At 38.0% G+C, this 24,964-nt stretch overlaps 1 protein-coding gene across 1 annotated transcript in view; it reads left to right on the top strand.

Annotated features, from left to right (window-relative positions):
- The window catches only part of LOC110543574 (transcription initiation factor TFIID subunit 1-like), an 85,214-nt gene extending 63,405 nt beyond the window's left edge, over positions 1-21,809 (top strand). Inside the window, 9 exon segments of the mRNA XM_060376844.1 lie at positions 1,947-2,069; positions 3,361-3,453; positions 3,575-3,659; positions 12,063-12,130; positions 13,853-13,969; positions 19,509-19,634; positions 20,621-20,774; positions 21,623-21,687; positions 21,690-21,809. Of these exon segments, the coding sequence (XP_060232827.1) occupies positions 1,947-2,069; positions 3,361-3,453; positions 3,575-3,659; positions 12,063-12,130; positions 13,853-13,969; positions 19,509-19,634; positions 20,621-20,774; positions 21,623-21,687; positions 21,690-21,809 (951 nt within the window).
- Positions 21,810-24,964: the final 3,155 nt, after the last annotated feature.

The following is a 24,964-nucleotide window of genomic DNA, read 5'->3' as shown; positions in this document are numbered from 1 at the left end:
GATAGGAGGACCAGGAGCCTACAATCATCTTAAGCTACATATAGAGTTTAAGATCAGCCTAAACTATATGGGACTTTGACAAAAAAAAAAATCGAAATAAGTAAATTTATAAAATGAAAAAGCTATGTTATATAAAAGTGGAAAACAGCGGAGTTTTAAGAACTAGAGTATTTAACAGAAGGACAGTACCTGAGGGAATAAGAAATCTTTGGTGTATTTGATGGTTAGGGATTTAGAAATTATATAGAGACTATCTTCTGAAAATGGAAAAGCCAAGTCTAAAGAGGAAAATGACTTTCTCTGGAATCATACAAGATTAAGATCCAGAACTAGTAACTTTGGGAAGAATGATGGAAATTGACTTCTCTGGAGATCTCCTGTTGCTTACATTACAGTTCATTGCTAAACCAGAGAAACATATTTAAAAAAAATTGGCGCTACTGCCTAATCTAACTCAGGCTGGCATGGAACTCTCTGTGTCTAATAGTTGGCCATAAATTCATGATACTACTTCCCCCTCAGCTTCCTCAGTTCTAGGATTATAGTTCTGTCTCAGCTACTAGGCCTAGAGACAGTTCAATTTTAAAAAGTAATCTAAAATGTTTAAAGGATAATATTTTAGGCTGTCTTTTTTGGTTGTTTGTTGACTTTCTTTGTCCACTACAAATTGAACTAGGGTTTTTCCTCACTAAGGAAGCACTGTACCATTAAATCTCTATAAACACCTGTTCTTAGCAAAGCAAATCATGATACCTTCTAGGTTTATAAAAAGCCCAGGTAAAAATGAAACTTGATACTTACATAGATATTTCACAAAAGACAAAATGACTGATAAACATGAAAAATTTTCTCTTGACATAAATTCCATGTTTAAGCTACAGTTAACTGTCCATTGTAATACATGTCTGTAATTGTAGCACTTGAGAGGCAGAGGCAGAATGAACACAAATTCTGGGACAGCCTGGCTACACATTGAGACCCCCCCCCCGTCTCAAAATTAATAAACAAGACACCCTCACCCTTAGATTTGTCTTTGTATCTGTTAGAAAGCTATAGTTCTGCCTCCAGTGTGGAACTTTAATATTGGTACACAAGGGAGGCAGAGATTCAGAAATACAAGGTAATCTGTGACAACATTTCAAGTTCAAGTTTAGCCTGTGACTTAGGAGACCCTGTCTCAAAAGTAAAACAAAAGAAACATCATCAACAACAACAAACATGGCTACCAATACTGAAGATTGAAGATACAATGAGATTACATAATTTTTCATAGTATGCAGGCTGATAGGAATTTGTTGGATTAAGATGCCTTACATAAGGGCAGGAGAGATAGCTCAGAGGTTAAGAACATGGGCTGTTCTTCTAAAGGTCCTGTGTTCAATTCCCAGTAGCCACATGGTGGCTTGTAATCATCTATATTGAGATATTGTGTCCTCTTCTGGTATGTAGGCAGAACACTGAATAAATAATAAAAAGAAGTATTCTTACATAAAGCACTAATCAAGTCGGGGTTGGTTATATACTGAATGTAAAGCCAATCTGGAATTAATTGGATCATACCCTTAGAGAAAAGCAAACAAAAGAGCCATTAACTAATCGTAATGTTGTTCTCAGCGTTCATTTCATAGAAAAGACAATGTTCTATAAGCCTAATTTACCAAAGAAAATTCTTATTGTAGCTAAACTATAAGAATTGGGCTTTCTATTCTTGGTAATTACATAGGGATGAAATGTAGAACACTGTATTTGCTGACATGTCTCTTTGTAATTCTTTAGCTAAAGTATCATTTATCTAGATTGGCCTAAAATTTAATAGTAGATAGTTCAAAGGTGAATTTTTGTGGACAAAACTGATATACAGCTAGCTGGACTTTAAGTTATCATTAGCTTTTTCTGGTGATCACACTTTAGGAAAACTGCCTTCATTTTGCTTTGTTTTATTTCAGAAAGAGGATAAGTTGACACGTTTAGAAAAAGCTATCAACCCTTTGCTTGATGATGATGACCAAGTAGCATTTTCTTTTATTCTGGATAACATTGTCACTCAGAAAATGATGATAGTTTCAGATGTAAGTGAATTTCATGCCAAGAATTGAATGGATAGTCCTAGGAGATGGAAAGAGGTATACAGGTTAAGGGTGTGTGTATTAAGAGTATCTGTATAGTGGTGTATGTCCATTGGTGTAGTTTTAAATATCAAGCTTTTTTGTATGAATTTATTAACATGGAAAGCAAAGATGCCAAGTGTCTTTGAATATTTAAAGTTTTTTACTTTTCTCAGTATTTAAAATAGCCAGGAGAGAAAAACTGTCAACTAATAGTAGGTTCTTGATGTTGAACTGCTCCTATACAAATGACACTTTCAACATTTCTTATTACTTTTATTTATTTGTGCAAGTGGGGAGAAAGGCTTAAGTCATGTTTGTGTGTGGTCAGGACAACTTGGTTCTGTCTGGTGGTACAACCTTTTATTCCAGGGCTTGTGAGGTGGAAATCAGGTACCTATACAGTAGGACCTTGTCTTTAAAAACAAACAAATAAGAGCTAGAGAGATGGCTCAGTAGTTAAGAGCACTTTGCTGCTTTTCCAGAGATACTGAGTTCAATTCCCAGCAACCAGATGGTGGCTTATAACCATCTAGATTGAGATCTATTGCCCTCTTCTGGCATGCAAGTGTATATGCGGATATGAGCATTTATGTATACATTTATACACACACACATATATATGTATATTTCAAACACACACACACACATATATATATATTTCAAACAAACAAAACATGAAAATATTGGGGAATTGGGCCTCCCTTCTGTCCTCTGGATTCTAGGAATTAAATTCAGGCCATTGGACTTGTTAGTAAGCAGCTATAGCCACTAGGCCATCTTGCCTGTTCACAGAAAACACTTTAGTAATTACTCAATTTTTCTTTCTTTTCTTCAAGTTTTTATGTCAAGGCTCTCATCTAATGTTTTGTGTGACATTTTATTATATTGGTCACCCCAGAAATTCTGAATTAAATTTTCTGTTGCATATAGTCATAATATTCTGTCTACAGTGTAAAAAATATCTAGGTAGAATTATGGAATGAGGAATTTTATTCTATTTTTTAAAACTTAGTCTTTCTCACTCAAACAGTTAATACTTGTGTTGTAATTTTAGAAGATGGAGACTTACTTTAACAAGGTGTAAGAATCCTTAATGAGATCTTTACATTGTAGGCAGTTTTGTGTGAAGATGTGTATTTCTGTGGAAAGAGTCTACAGTTTACAGTAGAAATATTTTTAACTCAATGAAAATTGAGACTTTCTGGTACAGGTAATGGTTTTCATTTAACTTCCCATGCTTTCTTTTTGCTAGTCTTGGCCATTTCATTATCCAGTTAATGAAAAGTTTGTTCCGGATTATTACAAAGTGATTGTCAATCCAATGGATTTGGAGACTATACGTAAGGTAGGTGATTATTTATAATCAATGCCATTTAATAATCAATGCTTTTATATTGATAGCCAGGTGCCTGCTTGTTTTATTATTATTATTATTATTATTATTATTATTATTATTATTATTATAGAATATCTCCAAGCACAAGTACCAAAGTCAAGAGAGCTTTCTCAATGATGTAAACCTGATTCTGGCCAACAGTGTTAAGTACAATGGTGGGTATTTGTTTTTTCTTCTTTCATTAGTCTTAACTATCAAGTTTAATTTGCATTATTAACATTTTATGGCTTAAGCAGCTTTGAGCAGTAATGGCTAAATCAAGTAACTCAGTTTACTTAATAAATTTGTTTCTACATTTATCTACTTGTTTTAAGGGTGAGGATGCTGTTCAGGTATGCTTTTGGAAGTTAAAGGACAACTTGGAGAGTTGTTTCTGTTTCCAGTATATGGGTTCCAGGGACTGAACCTAGGTTGTCAGGTTTGGCACTGAACCATTGAATCTGCTCATTTTTGTTATTGTTTTTTAAAGTAGATACATATTTTAGTGTGTCTACTTTGAAAGAATCACTATTAAGCTTTTAATCATGGAAATCAGTCTATCCTTTTGAACTTTTTTAAAGCATAGGAAAATGAGGTATGAATAAAAAAGAAATATATGTTTCTTGTTCTTTGCATCATCATCATGTTTCTGTAAGTTTGAGAAATTACATCCCAACACTATATGGAACTGATGCTGAAATGTGTAGCTAGCTATAGACCATGGCAAACATTGGTGTATGGAATTTTGCTTAGCACATAAATTGATGGAATTATATGTGCTAAACTCTTTGCTAGCTGCTTAATCTTCTGATAGGAAGGATATTCTCTGTGTTAAAGTACTTCATACTTAAGTTGATAGCTTGTCAAGGGCTATTACAAAGTGCATTAGAGAGAAAATAATACTTTAACCCTTTAGCTAGGAAAGGTGTCATAACTAGTTAAATTAAAAGTTTTTGTTAAAAGCCACTTTTGATGTGAACTGACAGACTAAGATCAGAAAGGAGAGGAGAACCTCCCCTATTAGTGGACTTGGGGAGTGGCATGCAAGCAGAGGGAGGAGGGAGGGTGGGACTGGGAGGGGAGGAGGGAGGGGCTTATGGGGGGATGCAGAATGAATAAAGTGTAATTGATGAAAAAAAATTTAAAAAAATTAAAAAAATAGTTTTTGTTAAAACAACAGCCTACAGATTGGGAAAGGATCTTCACCAACCCTATATCTGACAGAGGACTGATATACAGAATATATAAAGAACTAAAGAAGTTAAAAAGCAACAAGTCAATTGAGTAATCCAATTAAAAATGGGGTATGGAGCTAAACAGAGAATTCTCTGTAGAGGAATATAGAATGGCAGATAATCATTTAAAGAAATATTCTATGTTCTTAGTCATCGGGGAAATGCAAATCAAAATGACCCTGAGATTTCACCTTACACCCATCAGAATGGCTATGATCAAAAACTCAAGTGACAACACACACTGGAGAGGTTGTAGAGAAAGGGGAACCCTCCTCCATTTCTGGTGGGAATGTAAACTTGTACAACCACTTTGGAAATCAATCTGGTGCTTCCTCAGACACTTAAAAATAGTGCTTACTCAAGGTCCAGCTATACCACCCCTAGGCATATATCCAAAATCTGCTCAAATATACAACAAGGATATTTGTTCAGTCATGTTCATAGCAGCTTTATTCATAATAGCCAGTACCAGGAAACAACCCAGATGTCCCTCAACTGAGGAATGGATACAGAAATTGAGGTACATCTACACCATGGAATACTATTCAGCAATTAAAAAATTAAAAGAGGAAATCATGAAATTTTCAGGCAAATGGCTGGATCTAGAAAAGATCATCCTGAGTGAGGTATTGCAGAAACAAAAAGACACACATGGTATATTTAACTTACGTATATGTATTAGACATATAATATAGGATAAATGTACTAAAATCTATATACCTAAAGAAGATAAACAAGTAGGAGGACCCTGGGTATGATGATCATTCCTCACTCAGAAAGACAATCGGGATGGACATTGGAAGAAGAAGAAAACAGGAAACAGGACAAGAGTCTACCACAGAGAGACTCTGAATGACTCTACCTAGTAGTGTATCAAAGCAGATGCTGAGACTCATAACTAAACTTTGGGCAGAGTGGAGCAAATATTAGGAAAGAAGGGAGAGATAGTAAGATCTGGAGAGGACAGGAGCTCCACAAGGTGCTTAACAGACCCAAAAAATCTGGGCCCAGGAATTTTTTTTTTCTGAGACTGATACTCCAGCCAAGGACCATTCATGGAGATAACCTAGAACCCCTGCTCAGATGTAGCCCATGGGAGCTCAGTATACCCTAGTAAGGGGAACAGGGACTGTCTCTGACATTAACTCAGTGGCTGGCTCTTTGATTACCTCTCCCCTGAGCCTTACCAGACCACAGAGGAGGACAATGCAGCCGTCCTGATGAGACCTGATAAGCTAGGGTCAGATGGAAGGGGAGAGAGACCTTCCCTATCAGTGGACTTGGAGAGGGGCATGGGAAAAAATGAGGGATGGAGGATGGGAGGGTGAGGGAATGAGGGAAGGGACTACAGCTGGTATACTAAATAAATAAACTGTAATTAATATGTAAAAAATAAAAATTGAATTAAAAATTCTTGAAAGATGGGGCTTCAGTTGGGATATAAAGTAAATAAATTGTAATTAATAAAAATAATAAATAAATAAATAAAATTTAAAAAACTGGGAAAATATGTAAACACCTTTTGTAATGGAGACAAAAATAAATAGTATTCCTAAAAAAAAGTCTTTGTTAGCCACTTGTGATGGCATAAGCCTGTAATCCCAGCATTTTGGGAGATACAGGCAGATGGATCTCTGTGAGTTGAGGTCAGCCTTATGTACAGATTGGAGTTCTAGGACAGCCAGGGCTACACAGATAATCCCTGTCTCTGAAAAATAATATTTAAAGCAAGGCATAATAGTGCATGCCTATAATTGTAGCTACTAAAATACTTGGAAGTTTAGGATCAGTCTGGACAACATAATGAAGACCTTGTCTCAAGAAAATTCAACCTGAAAAAGTATTTTGGTTCCACCATATTACTATTTTCATAATTCTAGAGAGTTGAGATGAGAAAAGGATTGAGATGGTTCATTTGAAAGGTTAAAAAAAAAGGCAGGGTAGATCTTGATCTAAATAGTAAGTTCCAGTCCAGCCAGGGTCTGGACCCTGTCTCAGAAAATAAAAAGAAACGTCAGTCATAATAGCCTCTTAAGAATTGTGAAATATTGTTGTCAGTTGTAGACATGTTGTTATCAAGATATGAAAATCTCAGGTCATTCAATTTTGACAACAAAGATGTAGGAGCCAGATGCTGGGGTAAAAACTGTCTAGCTCAGAGAGTCAGATAAAGTACCCATCTGACCTTCCTACTCACCTCATGTCCCAGAGGGAAGCCCAAGGCTTGCTGGTTCAGTGCAGGAGGAGAAAGCCAAAAGCCAAAAAGCCAGAACTAAAGAGCTTCTTCTTCTCTGTGCTGTCTTAAATACCCTTCAATTCAATGCTTTCTACTTAATCCCTGCAAGCTGGATTTTACTCCAACTCATGACCTAAGGTTAACATTATTAAATTACAGAAAGGCTTGAGCTAGGGCACAGCCATACCATAATCACCTGTTTACAATAAACAGAAAGTGCTTGTATAAAAGGTGTGTTTATGGCTGAACAAAATAAAAGACAGTTTTTTAAAGTTCACAGAGACAGGGTCTCCCTTAGTAGTCTTGACAGGTGTTAAATTCATAGAGGTACGCCTGCTTCTGCCTCCTGAGTCCTGGAATTAATGGCATGCACCGTCACATTCAGCTTATGTTATTCTGACTGTAGAATACTGGCTGGACCTAGGATTTGGTTATGGGGACCAGGGTGACCTCTGCTTATTAAGTGTTGGTATTTTTCCTGCTTGTTTAGTTTTGTTGTTTTTCTTTTTTGAAGGAATATTCATTTTCTAAGTAGGGAGTTATTTCTAGTATGGTAAAAAAAAATAGTATTAAGGGAGCTATAGCCTAGAAGTAATTGCAAAACTGTTTACCTACTGAACAGGTGATTTTCTTTGAAAATTAGCAGCTATCTAGCAATAGTAATGCTTGCTTTCTCCTCTCCTTGCTTTGTTTGCTTCTCCTCACATTGCTATAAGCACAGGGGGAAAGGATTTATTTATTTTTAATCTTGATGACATATTGGTTTCTTAGTAGTCATTGAAATTACCACTATTTAAGAACATGTGAGTGTGATTGCATATGATTTACTTAATTGGGTAAACTCTAAGTATATTTTGTAAGACAATTGAATCCCTTTGGTCATGAACTAATAAAAAAAAGTCAAATATACTCAGTATTTTTTGTAAGTGGGGAACTTAATCTATTAGGCAGAATGATAGTTTATCTTTCCTGTTAATTATGGCACCATTCTGGAAACAACTGGTGTGACTGTGTGTGTGTGTGTGTGTGTGTGTGTGTGTAATTCTCCCTCCCAGTAGCCTCAACACTTTTATTGTTCCCAGAGAGACCATTTTTGTTCCCAAAGCTATAAAACCAACAGCTGATCATCCTTCAATAAGCTCCTGATGTATTTCAAGATATAGAATTGCATTTTTAGCTTTATGGAGGTAGATGTGTACCTTTTGATAATTTTATTCTACCCAGAAAAAAAATGCATTACGAATAGAATTTTGTTCAGGAAGTTTGTGAATCTCTTTGCTTCATTACTTCTTTATTGAAGAACTGCTGCTATAGCTAACAGTAAGAAAATGTCTTGGGTTTTTTGTATAATAATTTTTATTTTTATATTAATCACAGGTTATTTACTTTGTATCCCAACTGTAAGCCCCTCCCTCATATGTCTTGTTTTTTTTTAAGAGTTAAATATTCTTTATTCTAAATTATTAACCGAATGGATCTTAAATACTTTTATCATGAACAGAAGTATGTAAGGTCATTTCATGTGTGGGTGAGCTTGATTTAAGCATGCAAATATCAACATACTACATTGAAACTCATAAGAATATTGAGATGTATTTTTCAATTGCAAATAAAAATTCAAAGAAATATGTTTATTTTTTTCTAATGCAAATATTATTAATTAAGTTCATCCATATGGTCCCATTTAATTTAAGCTTTCTATGAAATCTGTTATAAATAAATACATATATATGTATATCAATGAAACTGTTTTTGTTTTTTTGAGGTTTATTTTGTTTCTTTGTCTGTTTTTTTTTATTTTTTTTATTAATTATACTTTACTCACTTTGTATCCCCACCTTCCGTGGTTCCATCCCTCCTCCTTTCCCAAGTCTTGTTTTTTTTTTTTTTATCCACTTATCTCAACAATAGTTTCCTACTCTAGCATGCTTCCTTATAAAAAATTTCAATGCTACTTTACTTAAAGTAGCATAATGGAATTAAACAGCTGGAAACCCTATAACTCCTAAACATAGGCTGTATAAAACTAGGAGCAGTTACAAATAGCAAAGTGATAAAATCAGATATGAAAGAGGATCATTTGTAAATTATTATTTTTTTATTTTCTAGAGGAATAATTAGTGAATATTTCTTTAGAGGTGTTTGCCCATGAAGTGAGAAAGGAAAAGATTTTTTGAAATGATTTCCAGAGAGAAACATTGCAAACATATAGTACTAATTGCCCTTTTATTATAATTTACATGTTGAGAAATTGATATGTGTTTACATGTTAAAACTGAAGTAGAATAAAGGCAGAATGCCTAACCCATGTCTTTGTAGGCATAAGAACCAGTGTACAGAAACTGGTGTTATATTAGTTCAATTTAAGGAGGCCTATAGCCTATCTGCAACCTTGATTTCTCTATATCATCGTATAACCATCACATGAAAGATTGATGAATCCAAGTTCATATATAAAGTCTGTCTTTTAAAAGGGCGTGTGTGTGTGTGTGTGTGTGTGTGTGTGTGTGTGTTCATTCATGTACACACATGTGCCTATGTGCAGGCACAGAGACTAGAAGGCATTGGATGTCCTTTTCTCTCATTCTCTACATATTCCTTTGAATATGTACACTCTTCTTAATTATGTGTGTCCTTAATATTTTGATGATTGGCTAAAGTTTCCTTTTTGGTTTATTTGTGTCTGGCATAAGGACATATTAGTATTATTTTGTTTTTTGAGACAGTGTTTCTCTGTATAGCCCTGGCTGCGCTAGAATTTGCTCTGTAGGACAGGCTGGCCTCAAATTCAGAGGCTTGCACACCTCTGCCACCCAAGTGCTGGGTTTGAAGGGATGCACCACTATCACCCAGTCAATTTCATTTCATTTTGCATCTTTCTGTGTGTGTTTTAAAAGTTAAACCTAGTGCCCTGCATATGCCAGAAAAGTACTCTACCACCAAACTATATACCCAGTTCTGTCTGATTTTTTTTTCTAAAGACTTTTCTGTGTGTGGTGATAGATACCTTTTATCCTAGTACATGGAAGGAAGATGCAGGGGGATCTTTGTGAATTAGAGGACAGCCTGGTCTACACAGCATATTTCAGTATATCCAAGGCTACTTAAGAGAGACCCCATCTAAAAGAATAAGAGAAAAGATTTTTATTCATATGTGTGTGAGAAAGAGACAGAGAATTAATACGTCTGTCCTAAGGTGCCAAAAGAAGACACTGGATCTTTTGAAACAGTTGACTGTGAACCACCTACTGTGGGTGATTAGATCAGAACTGGGGTCCTCTTAAAGAAAGAAAATATTCAGCCCATGGATCTTGGATATATGATACAAGGTCTCTAAGTTTTATATGCCACCCTCAAATTTAACTGTAGTCCAGGTTAGCATTGAGTTCATCCCTCTCTCCCCAGCATTATCATGCCTGGCTCCATTTCTTATAGAGAATAGTTGATATATATTTAGTTGTTTTACTTGAGAAGGACTTGTTCTTTTTCTAGATTTATTTTATGTGAACGGATGTTTTGCTCTCATGTATTTCTCTGCATCATATACATACCTGGCACCCAATGTGGTCAGAGAGCATTTTGGATCCTCAGGAATTGGAGTTTCACATGGTTGTGAACCACCATGTGAATGTTGGAAAATCCATGGGAATACTCTGTTAGAAGAACTCTTCTTCCCCACTGAAACCCTCTCTTCAGCTCCTGAAAAATACTCCATTATTCACATAATGACTTCTAATAATTATAATAGATATGGCTAGAAATATGGAAAAACAAAAACCCAGAATTGCCAAAACAGTCCTGTACAACAACAGATCATCTGGAGGTATCCCTGATCTCAAGCTGTACTACAGAGCAAATACAATAAATACTGCATGGTATGGCAAAGAAACAAGAATTGTGTATCAATGGAATCTTTTCTGAGATTGATACTCCAACCAAGTATGATGCATGGACATAATCTGGAACCCATGCACAGATGTAGCATATGGCAGCTCAGTATCCAAGTGGTTTCCCTAATAATGGGAACATGAACTGTCTCTCACTTGAACTCAATGGCTGGCTCTTTGATCATCTCCCAGTGAGGGAGGAACAGCCTTACCAAGCCACAGAGAAAGACAGTGCAGCTAGTCCTGATGAGACCTGATAGGCTATGGTCAGATGGAAGGGGAGGAGGTCCTCCCCTGTCAGTGGACTTGGAGAGGGCATGAGAGGAGAAAAAGGAAAGAGGATGAAATAGGGAGGGGAAAAAGGGAGGATACTAAGGCTGGGATACAAAGTGAATATTCAGTAATTAATATTTAAAAATAAAAATAAAATAAGAGAAAGATAATAGAAAAAGAGAAAAAAAGAAAAAAAAAGACAAAGGAAAAAGCAAAAACCTAATGAAAATTTTCATTTTTGAAAGTCAAGCAGAAGTTTTAAGTTAACGATTAAACATAGATTTTCTGAACCATAAATAATGATACACTATTGGGTAATAAATTCTAAAATTCTTATTTTTAATTGCAATGTATGAGGCTGGAGAGATAATTAAAAACACTGGCTGCTCTTACAGAGGACCTACATTGACTTTCCAGTACATACTGTAACTATAGTTCAGCAGCCTTTTCTGGCCTCTTTGGGCACAAGGAATGCATATAGTGTGCAGAAATACACACAGACTGAACACCTACATATGTATTAAATAAATAAATTTCATCAGTCAGGTAAAATGGTGCTTGGCTGTAATTCCAGCACTCTAGGAGTCAGAGTCAGCTAGATCTCTATGCCTTTAAGGCCATTATGGTTTACAAAGTGAGGCCAGAACAGCCAAGGCTACACAGAAAAACCCTGTCTTGAAAAAGAAAAAAAATTACCCAGTTGGTATTTTTTTTTAAGTCAGGCAAACCCTTGTGAGTTCAAGGCCAACCTGTTCTATTTATCTAGTTCCAAGATGGCCAGAGCTACACAATGAAAGTCTGTCTCAAAAATAAATAAATAAATAAATAAATAAATAAATAAATAAATAAATGTTAACAATTATTTTAATAAATGTTTTAAGTCAGAATATTAGAGAAATGTAAAATTCTTGAAGTTACAGAGGTAATGGCATTCTACTTCTTTTATAGGACCTGAGAGTCAATATACTAAGACTGCTCAGGAAATTGTGAACGTTTGTTACCAGGCATTAACCGAGGTAGGTGATAGAGAAGATCTAGCTCCCTGAAAACTTTCTCTTGTGCCCTTGAGTTTGAAGTTTTCCCTGACTACCCTGTTCTCTTTCAAATGTAAGGTTCTACCTTCCACCCTCATTCCATCGTTTCCGTCTCTGCCTGGTTTAGGTTATCAGCCATGTTCTGCTACTAGAATAGAAATACTATAAAGACAGGGATTCTTTTCTATGTATATTCTTACTCTATTTGTGTATACACCATACTTTAATCACTCAGGGTAATTTGCTGTTACCTGTATGAGCCCTATCATTATAAATTTTGGATACTTTTAAACTTTAATTATTCATTTTGCATTGCAACCTCAGCCCCTCCCTGATCTACTCCTACCCCCTTCAACCCTTTTTGCCTTTTCTTCCTTTTCCTTTTCAGAAAGGGAAGTCCCACACCTATGTCAGGGCACAATAGCACTCAAGTTGCATCAGGACTAATGCATCCTCTTCAACTGAGGCTAGGCAAGGAAGTGATCCAATATCAGGCAACAGAGTCCATGTGAAAAACAACCCCTACTCCATTGCTAGGGGACCCCCATGATGACCAAGTTGCTGATCAGTTACTTTAATGTAAGGGAGCCTAGGATTAGACCTTGCATGCTCTTTGGTTGATTCTTCCGTCTCTGCAAGTCCCCTTAGGCCTAGGTTAGTTGACTCTGTTGGTCTTCTTGTGGAGTGCTTTCTAACCTTACCCCAACACTTCCACAAGGCTCCCTGAGCTTTGCCCAGTGTTTGCTGTGAGTCTCAGCATTTGTTTTCATCCATTGCTAGGTGGAGCCTCTCAGAGGACAGTCATGATAGTCTGTTGTCTGCAAGCCTAGCAGGGTATCTTTAATAGTGTTAGGGTTTGGCTATCACATGTGGGGAAAGTCTCAAATTGGGCCAGTAATTGGTTGGACATGCGTTGTCTCTACTCCGTCTTTATCCCTACTCATATTGTAGGCAGGCCAAAATTTGGGTTGAAGATTTTGTGGGTCATTTTGTGTCCCCCTCCCTCTACTAGGAGTCCTGCCCGTCTAGAAGGTGGCCACTTCAATCTCCATGACCCCCGCCACTAGGAATCTCAGCTAGAGTCACCACCATAACCTCCCAGGACTCCATCCTGTCACAAGTCTCCAGCCTGAGTTAAAGATGGCCTTCCCTGGGTTTCCCTTCTTTCTCCCAGCTCTGTCACCTCCTGCCCCTGCTCTTCCATCATCTGATCCCTACCTTAGGTCAGCCTCCCCACACCATCTCCTACCAAGTTCGCTCTCTTCATTCACTTCCACTGTTTATTCTATTTGCCCTTAGTGCAATTCAAGCAACTTCCTTTAGGCCCTCCTTGTTATTTAGCTTATTTGTGTCTGTGGATCATAGTATGATTATCCTGTAATATATTGCTAACATCAGGTTAAAAGTGACTACATACCATGTGTAAGATAGCAATATTTAAAGATCTATCTATTCATGTATTTTATGGATAGGAATGCTCTGTCTTCATGTACACCAGAAGAGAGAATCAGATTCCATTACAGATGGTTGTAGGCCACCATGTGGTGCTAGAAATTGAACTCAGGTCCTCTGGAAAAGCAAACAGTGCTCTTAACCGTTTGAGCCATCTCTCCATCCCCAAAGACAGATTTTCATGTGTGCTTTGTTTAGTTTTGTATGCTCAGTACCTGAATGTTGAATGAAATCATTAATGTTGTTTCTCAGTATGATGAACATTTGACTCAACTTGAGAAAGATATTTGTACAGCTAAAGAAGCAGCTTTGGAGGTAGCAGAATTAGAAAGCCTGAACCCAATGATTCCAGGACCTTATTCACCTCAGGTAAGCCAAAGGATTGGGAATTTCTTATAATTCTCTTATGGTTTGGGAAACTGGGAGTTTGTTAACAGATATGGTTACCTAGATACCCTTCTTCTCTGTCATTCCTCAGAATACCAGATTCCTGAGTGCTATAGCCAGAGGTATCCTCTAGGTCCCCAGTTGTTTTATTGGTAAATTTTGGGGTTTTAGAACATTCCTAGAATTTAGGCTGCTCAGCTACTGATGGTGCCATATTATTCTTGTACCTTCTAGATAGCTGATTGTCCAATATATTAGAAGTATGTCAGCATAGCTTTCATCACTCAATTTTGAGAATTAATCCACTTTCCTACAAAATGTTTAAGTTTATATGGTTTATAAACTTAAGTTTAAGTTTATATGGTAGAAGACTAGAGAGTCAGGTGAATAAGAAACCTTTAGTTTGTTTTTTTTCTTGTATGACTGAACCATTTTTAGTGTTTCCTCTAAGTTACAGTCTTAGAAAGTTGGCATATTTGAAGAATAGACTTTAAGTAGAGTATTTACAGGTCCTTGGTTCCTGTATTGGAGACACAGTAATGGAGTACAAAGAACATGAGATTTGATGTAAAACTAGTCTGGTTGTGAGTCTAGTTTTGTGGTATTGGAAATTAACAGTTCTATTCCCATTTCTGTAAAATGTCCTTTCCAACATTAAATGAGTTAATTTGTATGATACACAACAGGCATCCAGTAAATATTTGCTTCCTTCTTTGTATGAAGGATTTTTTTGAAAGTTTCCAGAGGCTCTTTCAAATGTAACTGAATACTTTAATGCAAAGAGCTTCTAATTCCTACAGGATTATTTTTCTTCTACCCAGGTTTCACTGTAAACTTAAATGCAGTATGCATGCTCTCTGTTGGATTTTTCCTGTCCCTGTGTCTCATTCATACACTTTCCCTATATATCTTTTACTGTTTCTTTCATCCCAAAACATTGGTCACTGAAGGACCAGGTATAAAAAACCCTCAGATACTTCTTCAAGGTCCAGAACAAGGAAAGGCTGTTGCAGTTGTGTGGAAAGATTGGGTCAAGGGGGTTTGGGTAAGTCATGTTACCCAGGAAGGCCTTGTTTGCTAATAGCTTTACAGTTTCCATTAGGTATACTTTCTGGTAAGTGAAAGCTTGTGCCTTCTTCGGGAGACCATAACCACCAAGTGGTATGTGCTTTTCTCAGGTCTTGGATAGTCATAAACTTAGGCCATTGGTGAATAAAAGCTTTGTCCTTCCTGAACAATAGCTGATTTTAGTATAGTTAGAGAGTTTCCTGCGGAGAGTATGGTGTGCATAGTAGTGCTTCGTTTTTTTTAATTCACATTCTTTTTTAATTTTTATTTTATTTTTGTTAATTAGAGTTTATTCACTTTGTATCCCAGCAGTAGCCCCTCCCCCATTCCCTCCTAATCCTACCCTCCCTCCCTCTTCTCCCATGCTCCTCCCCCAGTCCACACAGACCTAGAATACAATGCTGGGCAATAGTTGTTCCTTCCTAAATCTCCAAGCCCTCATAGTTTCCTACCATTTAGATTTCCCACATTATACTTGCTTTTAGTGATATATTAGGTCCAGTTCATCTCTCCACATCCTTCCAAGATCTCTGCTCCTGCCTCACTCTCCCAGGTCTGTTATCTTTCTCTCCTGCTCTGCCTCCCTTCTTGTCCTCTGGCTCCTCACTCTCTTTCTGCTTCCTTTCCCTTGCTCAACATTGTGACTAGTTGTTTTATTTTGGCATATTTACACAAAGTTGAGACAGGTTGATGCTTAGAATAAGTATCACAATGCAATGTCCAGAATGAAAACAGAGAGTGGGAGAGAGAAATCAGCATATGAATGAACAAGGGTGAGGATTATACATTTCAAAAGAACATTATACCAACAGGAGGTCCTCCTCCCCTTCCATCACAATTCACACTCTCATCATTCCCTTCAGTTATGTGTATAAATTTTAAGATAGCCCAAGTAATTGCTTCTTAACTCAAGGAAGATAGATTCCCCATGTCTGATCAGCATTACTTGTTACCATGTAAAATTGAAACATTATTAGAAAGTGTCTATATAAGATTAATCTGTCAAACCAGGTGTGGTGGCACACGCCCCTGATACTGGAAGGCAGAGGCAGGCAGATCTTTGTGAGTTTGAGACCTGCCTGTTCTAGGAAATGAATCCAGGACAGCCAAGGCTACACAGAGAAACACTGTCTCAAAAACCTAAAATGATAATTTATTTGTCATAATACAGTTTTGATTGTATAGAAGCACAGCAGTTATCATTTTAGTTTTCAACTTTCAAATGATGTCAGTCAGTAATGTTTTTGCATCTGGTTATTTCTACTGAATTTGAACTGAGCTCTATACTTTTGAGGTATTCATTTTTATAGTTTCCTCAAATTCTACATTTTAAGATTTACAGAAAGTTTATCTGTATCATAATGGTTTGGAATCTGTTTTGCCTTTATTTTTGAAACCCTGATTTTCTCAGTTAATCTTGTTTTCTTGCTTGTTTTAAGAGCAGCACATATGTGGGTGTGCTTTCGTTTGAGATATGGTCTACTATCTGGTCCAGTCTGGCTTCATGTTTGTGTTCTTCCTGATTGAATTTTACTGATGCTAGACCATAGGCTTGTACCACTGTTTATTGCTCATGAGCAAGTTTTTTTTTATTTTTAAATCAAAGTTATACTGTGGTTGGGGACTATCAGAAAATGGGGCTTGAGAGATGGCTCACTCATCCAGTTAAGAATACTTGCTATCCTTTCAGAAGACCATGACTATGGCTGTCAGCAGCCATGTTCTGTGGCTTTAACTCAACATCTGGAAATTCTGACACCTTCTTCTGGCCTCTACACATACTGCACTCACATGAACGAACCCATACTCAGACATTCACATATATACATAATTTTTTAAGGTAATGTTTTTCTGTGTAGCCTTGGTGTCCTGTAACTCACTCTGTAGGCTAGGCTATCCTCAAACTCACAGGGATCCTCCTGCTTCTGCCTCCCAGGTGCTGTAATTAAAGGCACAGATCACCATGGCACAGCCATATAAGTTTTTTTTTAATTTATTTTTATTTTATTTTTTTAAATTTTTATTTAACTTTTATTAATTACACTTTATTCTTTTTGTATCCCCCCACAAGCCCCTCCCTCCTCCCCTCCCGGTCCCACCCTCCCCCCATTTCTGCATGCATGCCTCTCCCCAAGTCCACTGATAGGGGAGGTCCTCCTCTCCTTCTTTCTGATCATTTTGTTGTTGTTCTTCTCAATGCAGTTTATTCAGGAACCTTGAACAATCTTCTGACCCTGGGGAAAGCCAGCCTACAGCTTAAAATAGCCTCTGGGTAGCCAACCCCAGCGTGCCTTATTTTTATTTTTATTAATTAAAGTTTATTCACTTTGATCCTCCCTGTAGCTCCTTTCCTCTACTCCTCCTAATCACTGCCTCACTCCCTCTTCCCCACCCATGCTCCTCCCCAAGTTCACTGATAGGGGAAAGTCCTCCTCCCCTTCCCTCTGATCCTGCTCTATCAGGTCTCATCAGGAGTGGCTGCATTGTGTTCCTCTCTGGCCTAGTAAGGGGCTCCCTTCTTAGGAGGAGGTTATCAAAGACTAGGCCAACCAGTTCATGTCAAAGATAGTCCCTGTTCCCATTAATATGGACACTACTTGGACACTGAACTACCATGGGCTACATCTGTATATCTGTACATGTGCCATCCCCATGAGTGGTGCTTGGTTGGAGTATCAGTCTCAGAGAAGACCCCTGTGCCCAGAGTTTTTGGATCTGTTGCTCTCTCTGTGGAAATCCTGTCCTCTCTAGGTCTTACTATCTCCCATTTCTTTCATAAGAATCCCTGCACTCTTCCCAAAGTTTGCCTATGAATTTCAGCATCTGCTTCAATACCCTGCACGGTAGAGCCTTTCAGAGGCCCTCTGTGATAGGCTCCTGTGCTGTTCCCTGTTTTCTCCCTCCTCCAATGTCCATCCTCTTTGCCTTTCTGAGTGGGGATTGAGCATCTTAGCCAGTGTCCTCCTTCTTGAGACAATTAGGAATGGCGCTTCCTCAAGATCCAGCTATACCACTCCTAGGCATATATCCAAAAGATGCTCAAGTATACAACAAGGACATTTACTCAACCATGTTTGTAGCAGCTTTATTTGTAATAGCCAGAAGCTGGAAAAAGCCTACATGCCCCTCAGTTGATGAATAGAGACAGAAATTGTGGTACATCTACACAATGGCATACTACTCAGCAATAAAAACAAAAACAAAAACAAAAACAAAAACAAAAACAAAAAAAAAAAAAAAAAAAAAAAAAAAAACAAGAAATTGCAGGTAAATACTGGGAACTGGAAAAGATCATCCTGAGTGAGGTATCCCCAAAACAGAAAGACACACAGGGTATATACTCACCCATAAGTGTATATTAGACATATAACTATAGGATAAACATACTAAAATCTGTATGCCATATTTTTAAAGATATACTTCTTTATTATTTCTACAATATTCTGCCTGCATGTGTGCCTGCAGAACAGAAGAGGGCACCAGACCTCATCATAGATGGTTGAGAGCCACCATGTGGTTGATATGATTTGAACTTTAAAAGAACAGCCAGTTCTCTTAACCACTGAACCATCTCTGTAGTCCCATCCAGCCATAAATTTTTAAAAATGAAAAATAAAATCCTTTTTTAAAGAAAATTGGAACATATTAATAAGAAGTGTGGTACTTCTTATCAATTCCATCTTTCATAATATCAACCACTGAATATTTTGAAGTTTTTCATATCTGTGGTATGCGTGTTTATCTCTGTAAATATACTTTAAAGTGAAATTAATGCATATCTTTTCTTACTTTATTTACTTCAGAAATGTTTTATCTAGTTAATCTTATTATTGACTGGAACTCATGTGCTAAATACCTGCTCTTTTCAGGGATGAGCAGGGAAGCTACCATTTATTGAGTACCAGTTATTGAGTACACATGTCTCGCAATTCAGGAAAACAGGGTGGTTTGAGCCAACTCTCAATCCAGGGCTGTTTACTCTAAAGCCCATGATTTTTTTCCCATACCATTTTGCTCTGAATCATTGTCTACAAGCTCATGAACTGTGAAACAATTCCACACTCTTGTTGAAATTTAAATTTCTTTATCCAGTTTCCTTACATGTCTCTAAGTGTGTAAAACTATAAGTAATATGAATCCCTGAGCTTAAAAACAGCAAGATGGGGCTGAGAAGAAGATAGTAGATTATTGAATAGAGGGGCTGTTATTTCCTAGACTTATCCCTAAGTCTATGCATTTAGGCATTTATGCTTAATTTTTGAACATATATATTAGATGCCAGGCTGCTGGAGGGTTTGTTATAAGTAGCATTCTAAAGATTTGTCTACAGAGTAGTACCAGGCTGTGTTTCCTTTTTTACTGGGTTGTATTTGATATCCTTATTCTTCAGTGAACATTATAAAGTCTTTCTTCTAGCCTTGGTAGATGGTAAGTTGTATCTTTTATGCCACAGTCTCTTGATTTGTGTGACAAGAGCACATCACTCAGTGTTTCTCAAGATGCTTCTGTTTATCAAGATTAGAGCAATATGTCTGTCTTGGGTATTCCCAGTGCTATTTCAGAAAAGCAGCTAATGGTAGTAGGATGTTATTTCTCTTTGCAAGATAGCTGGTCTTCCTGGTGGGTGAATGAGGAAGGCTGGGCTGTAACATGAATACATGAAGGAAAGCTGGATCCTTTGGCCCTGCAACACAACAGACCTTCAGGGAAAGTGTTTGAGGCAGGAGAGCTGACTAGAAAGACTAGAATAGGTGACTGACTAGAATGACCAGCTGCATTCAGAGACAGAGTTCCCAACTACTAGTGTATTGTTTTATGTCTCTTATAAGTTATAAACCAAATTAAAATATGTATACTTTTTAACTAGCCTTTGAGAGCTATCAAAATATAATTCTCCTCTAAAGCTACTCTCAGGGTTCCACAAGAGAGTACCAAATCCAGCAGGAGTTTCTGTTTCAAAAGTTTAGGTTAGGAATTTCCTTTCTGGTGACAGTTAAGAGTGTACCTAACCTTTCCTGTTCTTTGGTTTGTCTTGCCCTGTCTGTTATTTCCGAAGAATGACTGGGGAAAATGCACATGTCTTGAGCTGTGTAAACAAGCTCCTCCTAGCAGTGGGATTGTCAGGGATATCAGGGACATACATCTGTACTATGTAAAGAACCCTAGATTAACTCCTACAGGCACATACCTCAATGATGTGCTATTTGTATTCCTTACTCAGATTCTCCAGGGCCGAGGTAGGCTGAGTGAGGAAGTCTCTGGTATAGATATTGAAGGATATTAGGAGGAGGAGGATGGGAATCTTCACACTCCAGCCACAGTCAGTATGCTTACAGAAAGCTTATGGTGACATTATACATTTATGTGAAATGAGGTATAGATGTGCAGGGCAGATATCATAGTCTCTCCATAGTGAGCATCAGTTTGACTTTAATCCTTGAAATGAGCTAGACATATCCATTCACTTCAATTATTTAACTTCTTGCGAGGCAGCCTAGTGGGATTTGGAAGGAAAGAAGGTATGCTGGTCTCTTAGTGACAGGACTGATATCTGGACTTGTTTAGGAAGGTGGAGACAGAGATGGTGATCTTGTAGATGAAGAAGGAAGTGTACAGCAGCTGCAACCCAGTGTCTTGTATGAGGATTTGCTCATATCTGAAGGAGAAGATGATGAGGAAGATGCTGGGAATGATGAAGAATAAGATAACCCTTTCTTTGGTGAGTCTTGCATTTTACTTCTGTTTCTATATAGCTCAGTGTTGTTCCTCAGGAGTGAATAGGAAACTCTTTGCTACTTTCTATTTGCTATTATGAAAAAAAAAGCTATCTATTTTATTGGAGTCCTACTAGTAGACATGAGAGTTCTGAACACACACTCAGACGATGATCATGCCCAGTATCCAAAGAGGTTATAGTATAAAAGTCAGTGCCCAGGTAGCAGCTTTGAAGGATTGTGTTTGGGAACAGGAAAGGAAAAGTAAGCAAGATAGTAGAAATGTTAAGGTGAAAGTGTTGGAGACGATAGAAAACAGGTAGATTAGACTAAGATAGGGGAAATAAGTTACTTGACTTATGTTTTTATAAATATTGCCACTACTGACATTTGGTAATTAAAAGAGATGCCAGAGGTGAAGATTATAGTCTGTATAGACTAGTTTTGGAGTGCTAGGCTGAAGATGGTAATTAAGACAAGAATTACTGTTGCTGAGGCTGGAGAGGTGGCTCAGAGGTTAAGAGCACACTGGCTGCTCTTCCAAAGGTCCTGAGTTCATTTCCCAGCATCCACATATTGGCTAACAACCATCCAAATTGAGATCTGGTGCCCTTGTCTGGTATACAGCCAGAGCACTGTATACATAATAAATAAATAAATAAATAAATAAATAAATAAATAAATAAATCTCAAGGAAAAAAAAAGAATTCCCATTTCTTTCTCTAGCTCTTATTTCGTTTTTGTTATTTTGAACACACTATCTCATAGATGTGAGGCAAACACTGTAACTATGAGCCATTTGCCTAGTTCATCAAGCTTATCTTAATGAACCACAATCTTTTTTTTCCCACAGCTATTTAGCTAACTAGAATTGGTAGTCATTCTGATGTGAGATCTGGAGATATAAGACAAAAAAAAATCCCTGTGTGCTTCAAGAGAGTACAAGGATGGACATGGAAAATGCAGAAAACTTGATGTCCTCTGAGGCAGATGGTGAGGAAGCTTCCCACGGTTTGGAGGAGAGCCACAACAGGTATTAGACAGCAATATGCTATGGGGCTGTGGCATCATTTGTCAGCTATGGTGACAAAGGACCTAGCATAAGATAGCTTTCACCTGTGAAACATTTTCTGAGCACTTCTACTGGTACCTGGGACTACACACAGGATGAAGATATGACCTTCCCTTGAAGAGCACTTCTACTGGAAGGGATTGGCACAAATCATAGATTCAGTGAAATAAGTACCTAGGCAAAAATAGGTATAGAGTGCTGAGATATCCCTAAAATGGGCACAACTTACTGTGCTTTGAAATAATCAGGGTAAATATCATGTAGAAGCATATGAACTATGCTTAAATGATGGATACGGGTCTGCAGAGCATATACAGTGGCAGCAAGGAGATCTTTAACACATGAAATAATAATTTAGAGGCATAGATATTCAACATGGAGTGTGTTCAAGGGTAAAGGGAGGTGGTTGGGGAAGGAAGACTTTTGAAATAGCAAGAGACTGTATTGTGGAGGACCATAAGTGATATGCCAAGGCATTTGGTTTTGTTCTGTTAGGAGTCTGTAGGTTTAAGAAAAGAAAGTTGTTAGGTATGCTGGCGCAGATCTGTAATCTCAGTACTTAAGAAGTGAGATAGGAGGATCCTATGTAAGGCTGGCCAGATGTGATGGTGTATACCTAAGAAGAGGCAGGTGGACCTGTGATTTGAAGGCCAGCCTGGTCTGCATAGTGTAAGATCCAGGGCAGGAAAACCCTGTGTTCTCCCTCCCAAACTTGGGTATGTATTGAGGACTTATGTAAAACAAAGCAAAACTCTGGATGTGGTGTAGGTCATCAAGGCACACTTTTATTGTAGAGGTAGGAAGACAGGGATTAAAGCTAATCCTCAGCTGCAGGTTGAGTTCAAAGCAAGCCAAGGCTACATGAGACACTGTCTCAAACAAACAAAAACAAAAAAGGAAGAGAAAGTAACATCAAATTGTATGTTAGATAATTTGAAAGGCATACGGGACAGAAAACAGTAGTATTCAGTTGATTTTGGTTGGTAAGTCTGATAAATAATAGAATTTCATTGAGGAAAGAAGAAAAATGGAAAAGTATGGGAAATGATGTTGGTTTCAAACATGTTGGATTTACTGCACATGAGGATAAAATCATTTATTTATTTATCCTGCAAATGTTTATCATGAGTAAAAACACAAGTAAGATATGGGATTCCTTCCATCAAGGAGTTCTGCCTTTCAGGAACTATTACACTGGCTACTGAGCAGCAGTAGTGTAACATGAAGGACATGATAGGTAACCGTAGGGTTTTTCTGGGTCATAGAGGATGGTGGGGAGGGAAGCTGATAAAAGAAGGAAACTGAGTCAAATATGAATAGTAGTGCCATAGGGTAAGAAGCATAAGGTATCCCAAAGACTCAAAGTGGCATTGTTGTTAGGATTGTGCAGCAAAGTCACAAATCACCTCAAGCAACTGGTTCCACATGTGAGGGAATGGGAAAGGGCTCACAGAGACAGTCTCTGGGCAGGGCAAATTAGAGAGAGAGAGGGAGAGAGAGAAGAGGTGGTGCAAGTTCTCTTTTTTATTTTTATATTTATTTTTATTAATTACAGTTTATTTACTTTTATCCCCCCTGTACCTCCCTCCCTCTGCCCCTCCCTGTTCCACCCTCCATTTTTCCTACCTGTGTCCCTCTCCGAGTACCTACTCCCCTTCCTTCTGAGCCTAGCATATCAGGTCTCATCAAGAGTCTTCCTGTATGGCCTGGTAAGGCTGCTCCCCCCTTAGGGGGAGGTAATCAAAGAGCAGGCCAATCAGTTCCTGTCAGAGACAGTCAATGTCCCCATTACTGTGGAGCCCACTTGGATACTGAACAGCCATAGGCTACATCTGTGCAGGGGTTCCAGGCCATCCCTATGAGTGGTCCTTGGCTAAGTGTATCAGTCTCAGAAAAGACCCCTATGCCCAGACTTTTTGGATCTGTTGCTGTCCTTGTGGAGCTTCAGTCCTCTCCAGGACTTACTTTCTTCCACTTCTTTCATAAGACTCCCTGCATTCTGCCCAGAGTTTGGCTATGAGTCTCAGCATCTGCCTTGATACACTGCTGGGTAGAGCCTTTCAGAGGCCCTCTGTGGGAAGCTCCTGTGCTATTCCCTGTTTTCTCCCTTCTCTGATGTCTATCTTCTTTGCCTTTCTGAATGGGGATTGAGCATCTTAGCCAGAGTCATCCTTCTTGATTTTCTTCCTTAAGTGTACATATTTTAACATGTTTATCCTATATTATATGTCTAGTATCCACTTATGAGTGAGTATATATTGTGTATGTTGTTGTGCTTCTGAGATACCTCACTGAAAATGATCTTTTCCAGTTCCCACCATTTACCTGCAAATGTCATGATTTCCTTGATTTTTATTGCTGATTGATATTCTGTTGTGTAGATGTACCACAATTTCTGTATCCATTCCTCCATTGAGGGGCATCAGGGCTATTTGTAGCTTCTGGCTATTACAGATAAACCTGCAACAAACATGGCTGGGCAAATGTCCTTCTTGTATACTTGAGCATCTTTTGGATATATGCCTAGGAGTGGTATAGCTGGATCTTTTGTGTGGCTCCCTCCCTCCTCCCATCCCAATTCCTCTTTCCTCCATCCTCTGCATGCATGCCCCTCCCCAAGTCCACTGACAGGGGAGGTCTTCTTTTCCTTCCTTCTGATCCCAGTCAATTAGGTCTCATCAGGAGTGGCTGCAGTATCTTGTGGCCTGGTAATGCTGCTTCTCCCTCAGGGGGAGGTAATTAAAGAACAGGACAATCAATTCATGTCAGACAGTCCCTGTTCCTATTACAATGGAACCCACTTGGATACTGAACGGCCATGGGCTACATCTGTGTAGGGGTCTTAGGTTATCTCCATGCATAGGCCTTGGTTGTAGTATCAGTCTCAGAAAAGACCCCTGAGCTGAGATTTTTTGGTTCTATTGCTCTCCTTGTGGAGTTCCTGTCCTCTCCAGATCTTACTGTTTCCCACTTCCTTCCTAAGATTCCCTGCACTCTGCCCAAAGATTGCCCATAATTCTCAGTGTCTGCTTTGATAGTCTGCAGGGCAGACACTTTCAGAGATCCTCTGTGTCAGGCTCCTGACTTGTTCCCTCTTTTCTTCTTCTTCTGACATTCATCCTC

Source organism: Meriones unguiculatus (genome assembly GCF_030254825.1).
Source record: "Meriones unguiculatus strain TT.TT164.6M chromosome Y unlocalized genomic scaffold, Bangor_MerUng_6.1 ChrY_unordered_Scaffold_35, whole genome shotgun sequence".
Classification (NCBI taxonomy): Eukaryota; Metazoa; Chordata; class Mammalia; order Rodentia; family Muridae; genus Meriones; species Meriones unguiculatus.
This window is presented reverse-complemented; position numbering and strand designations above follow the sequence as displayed.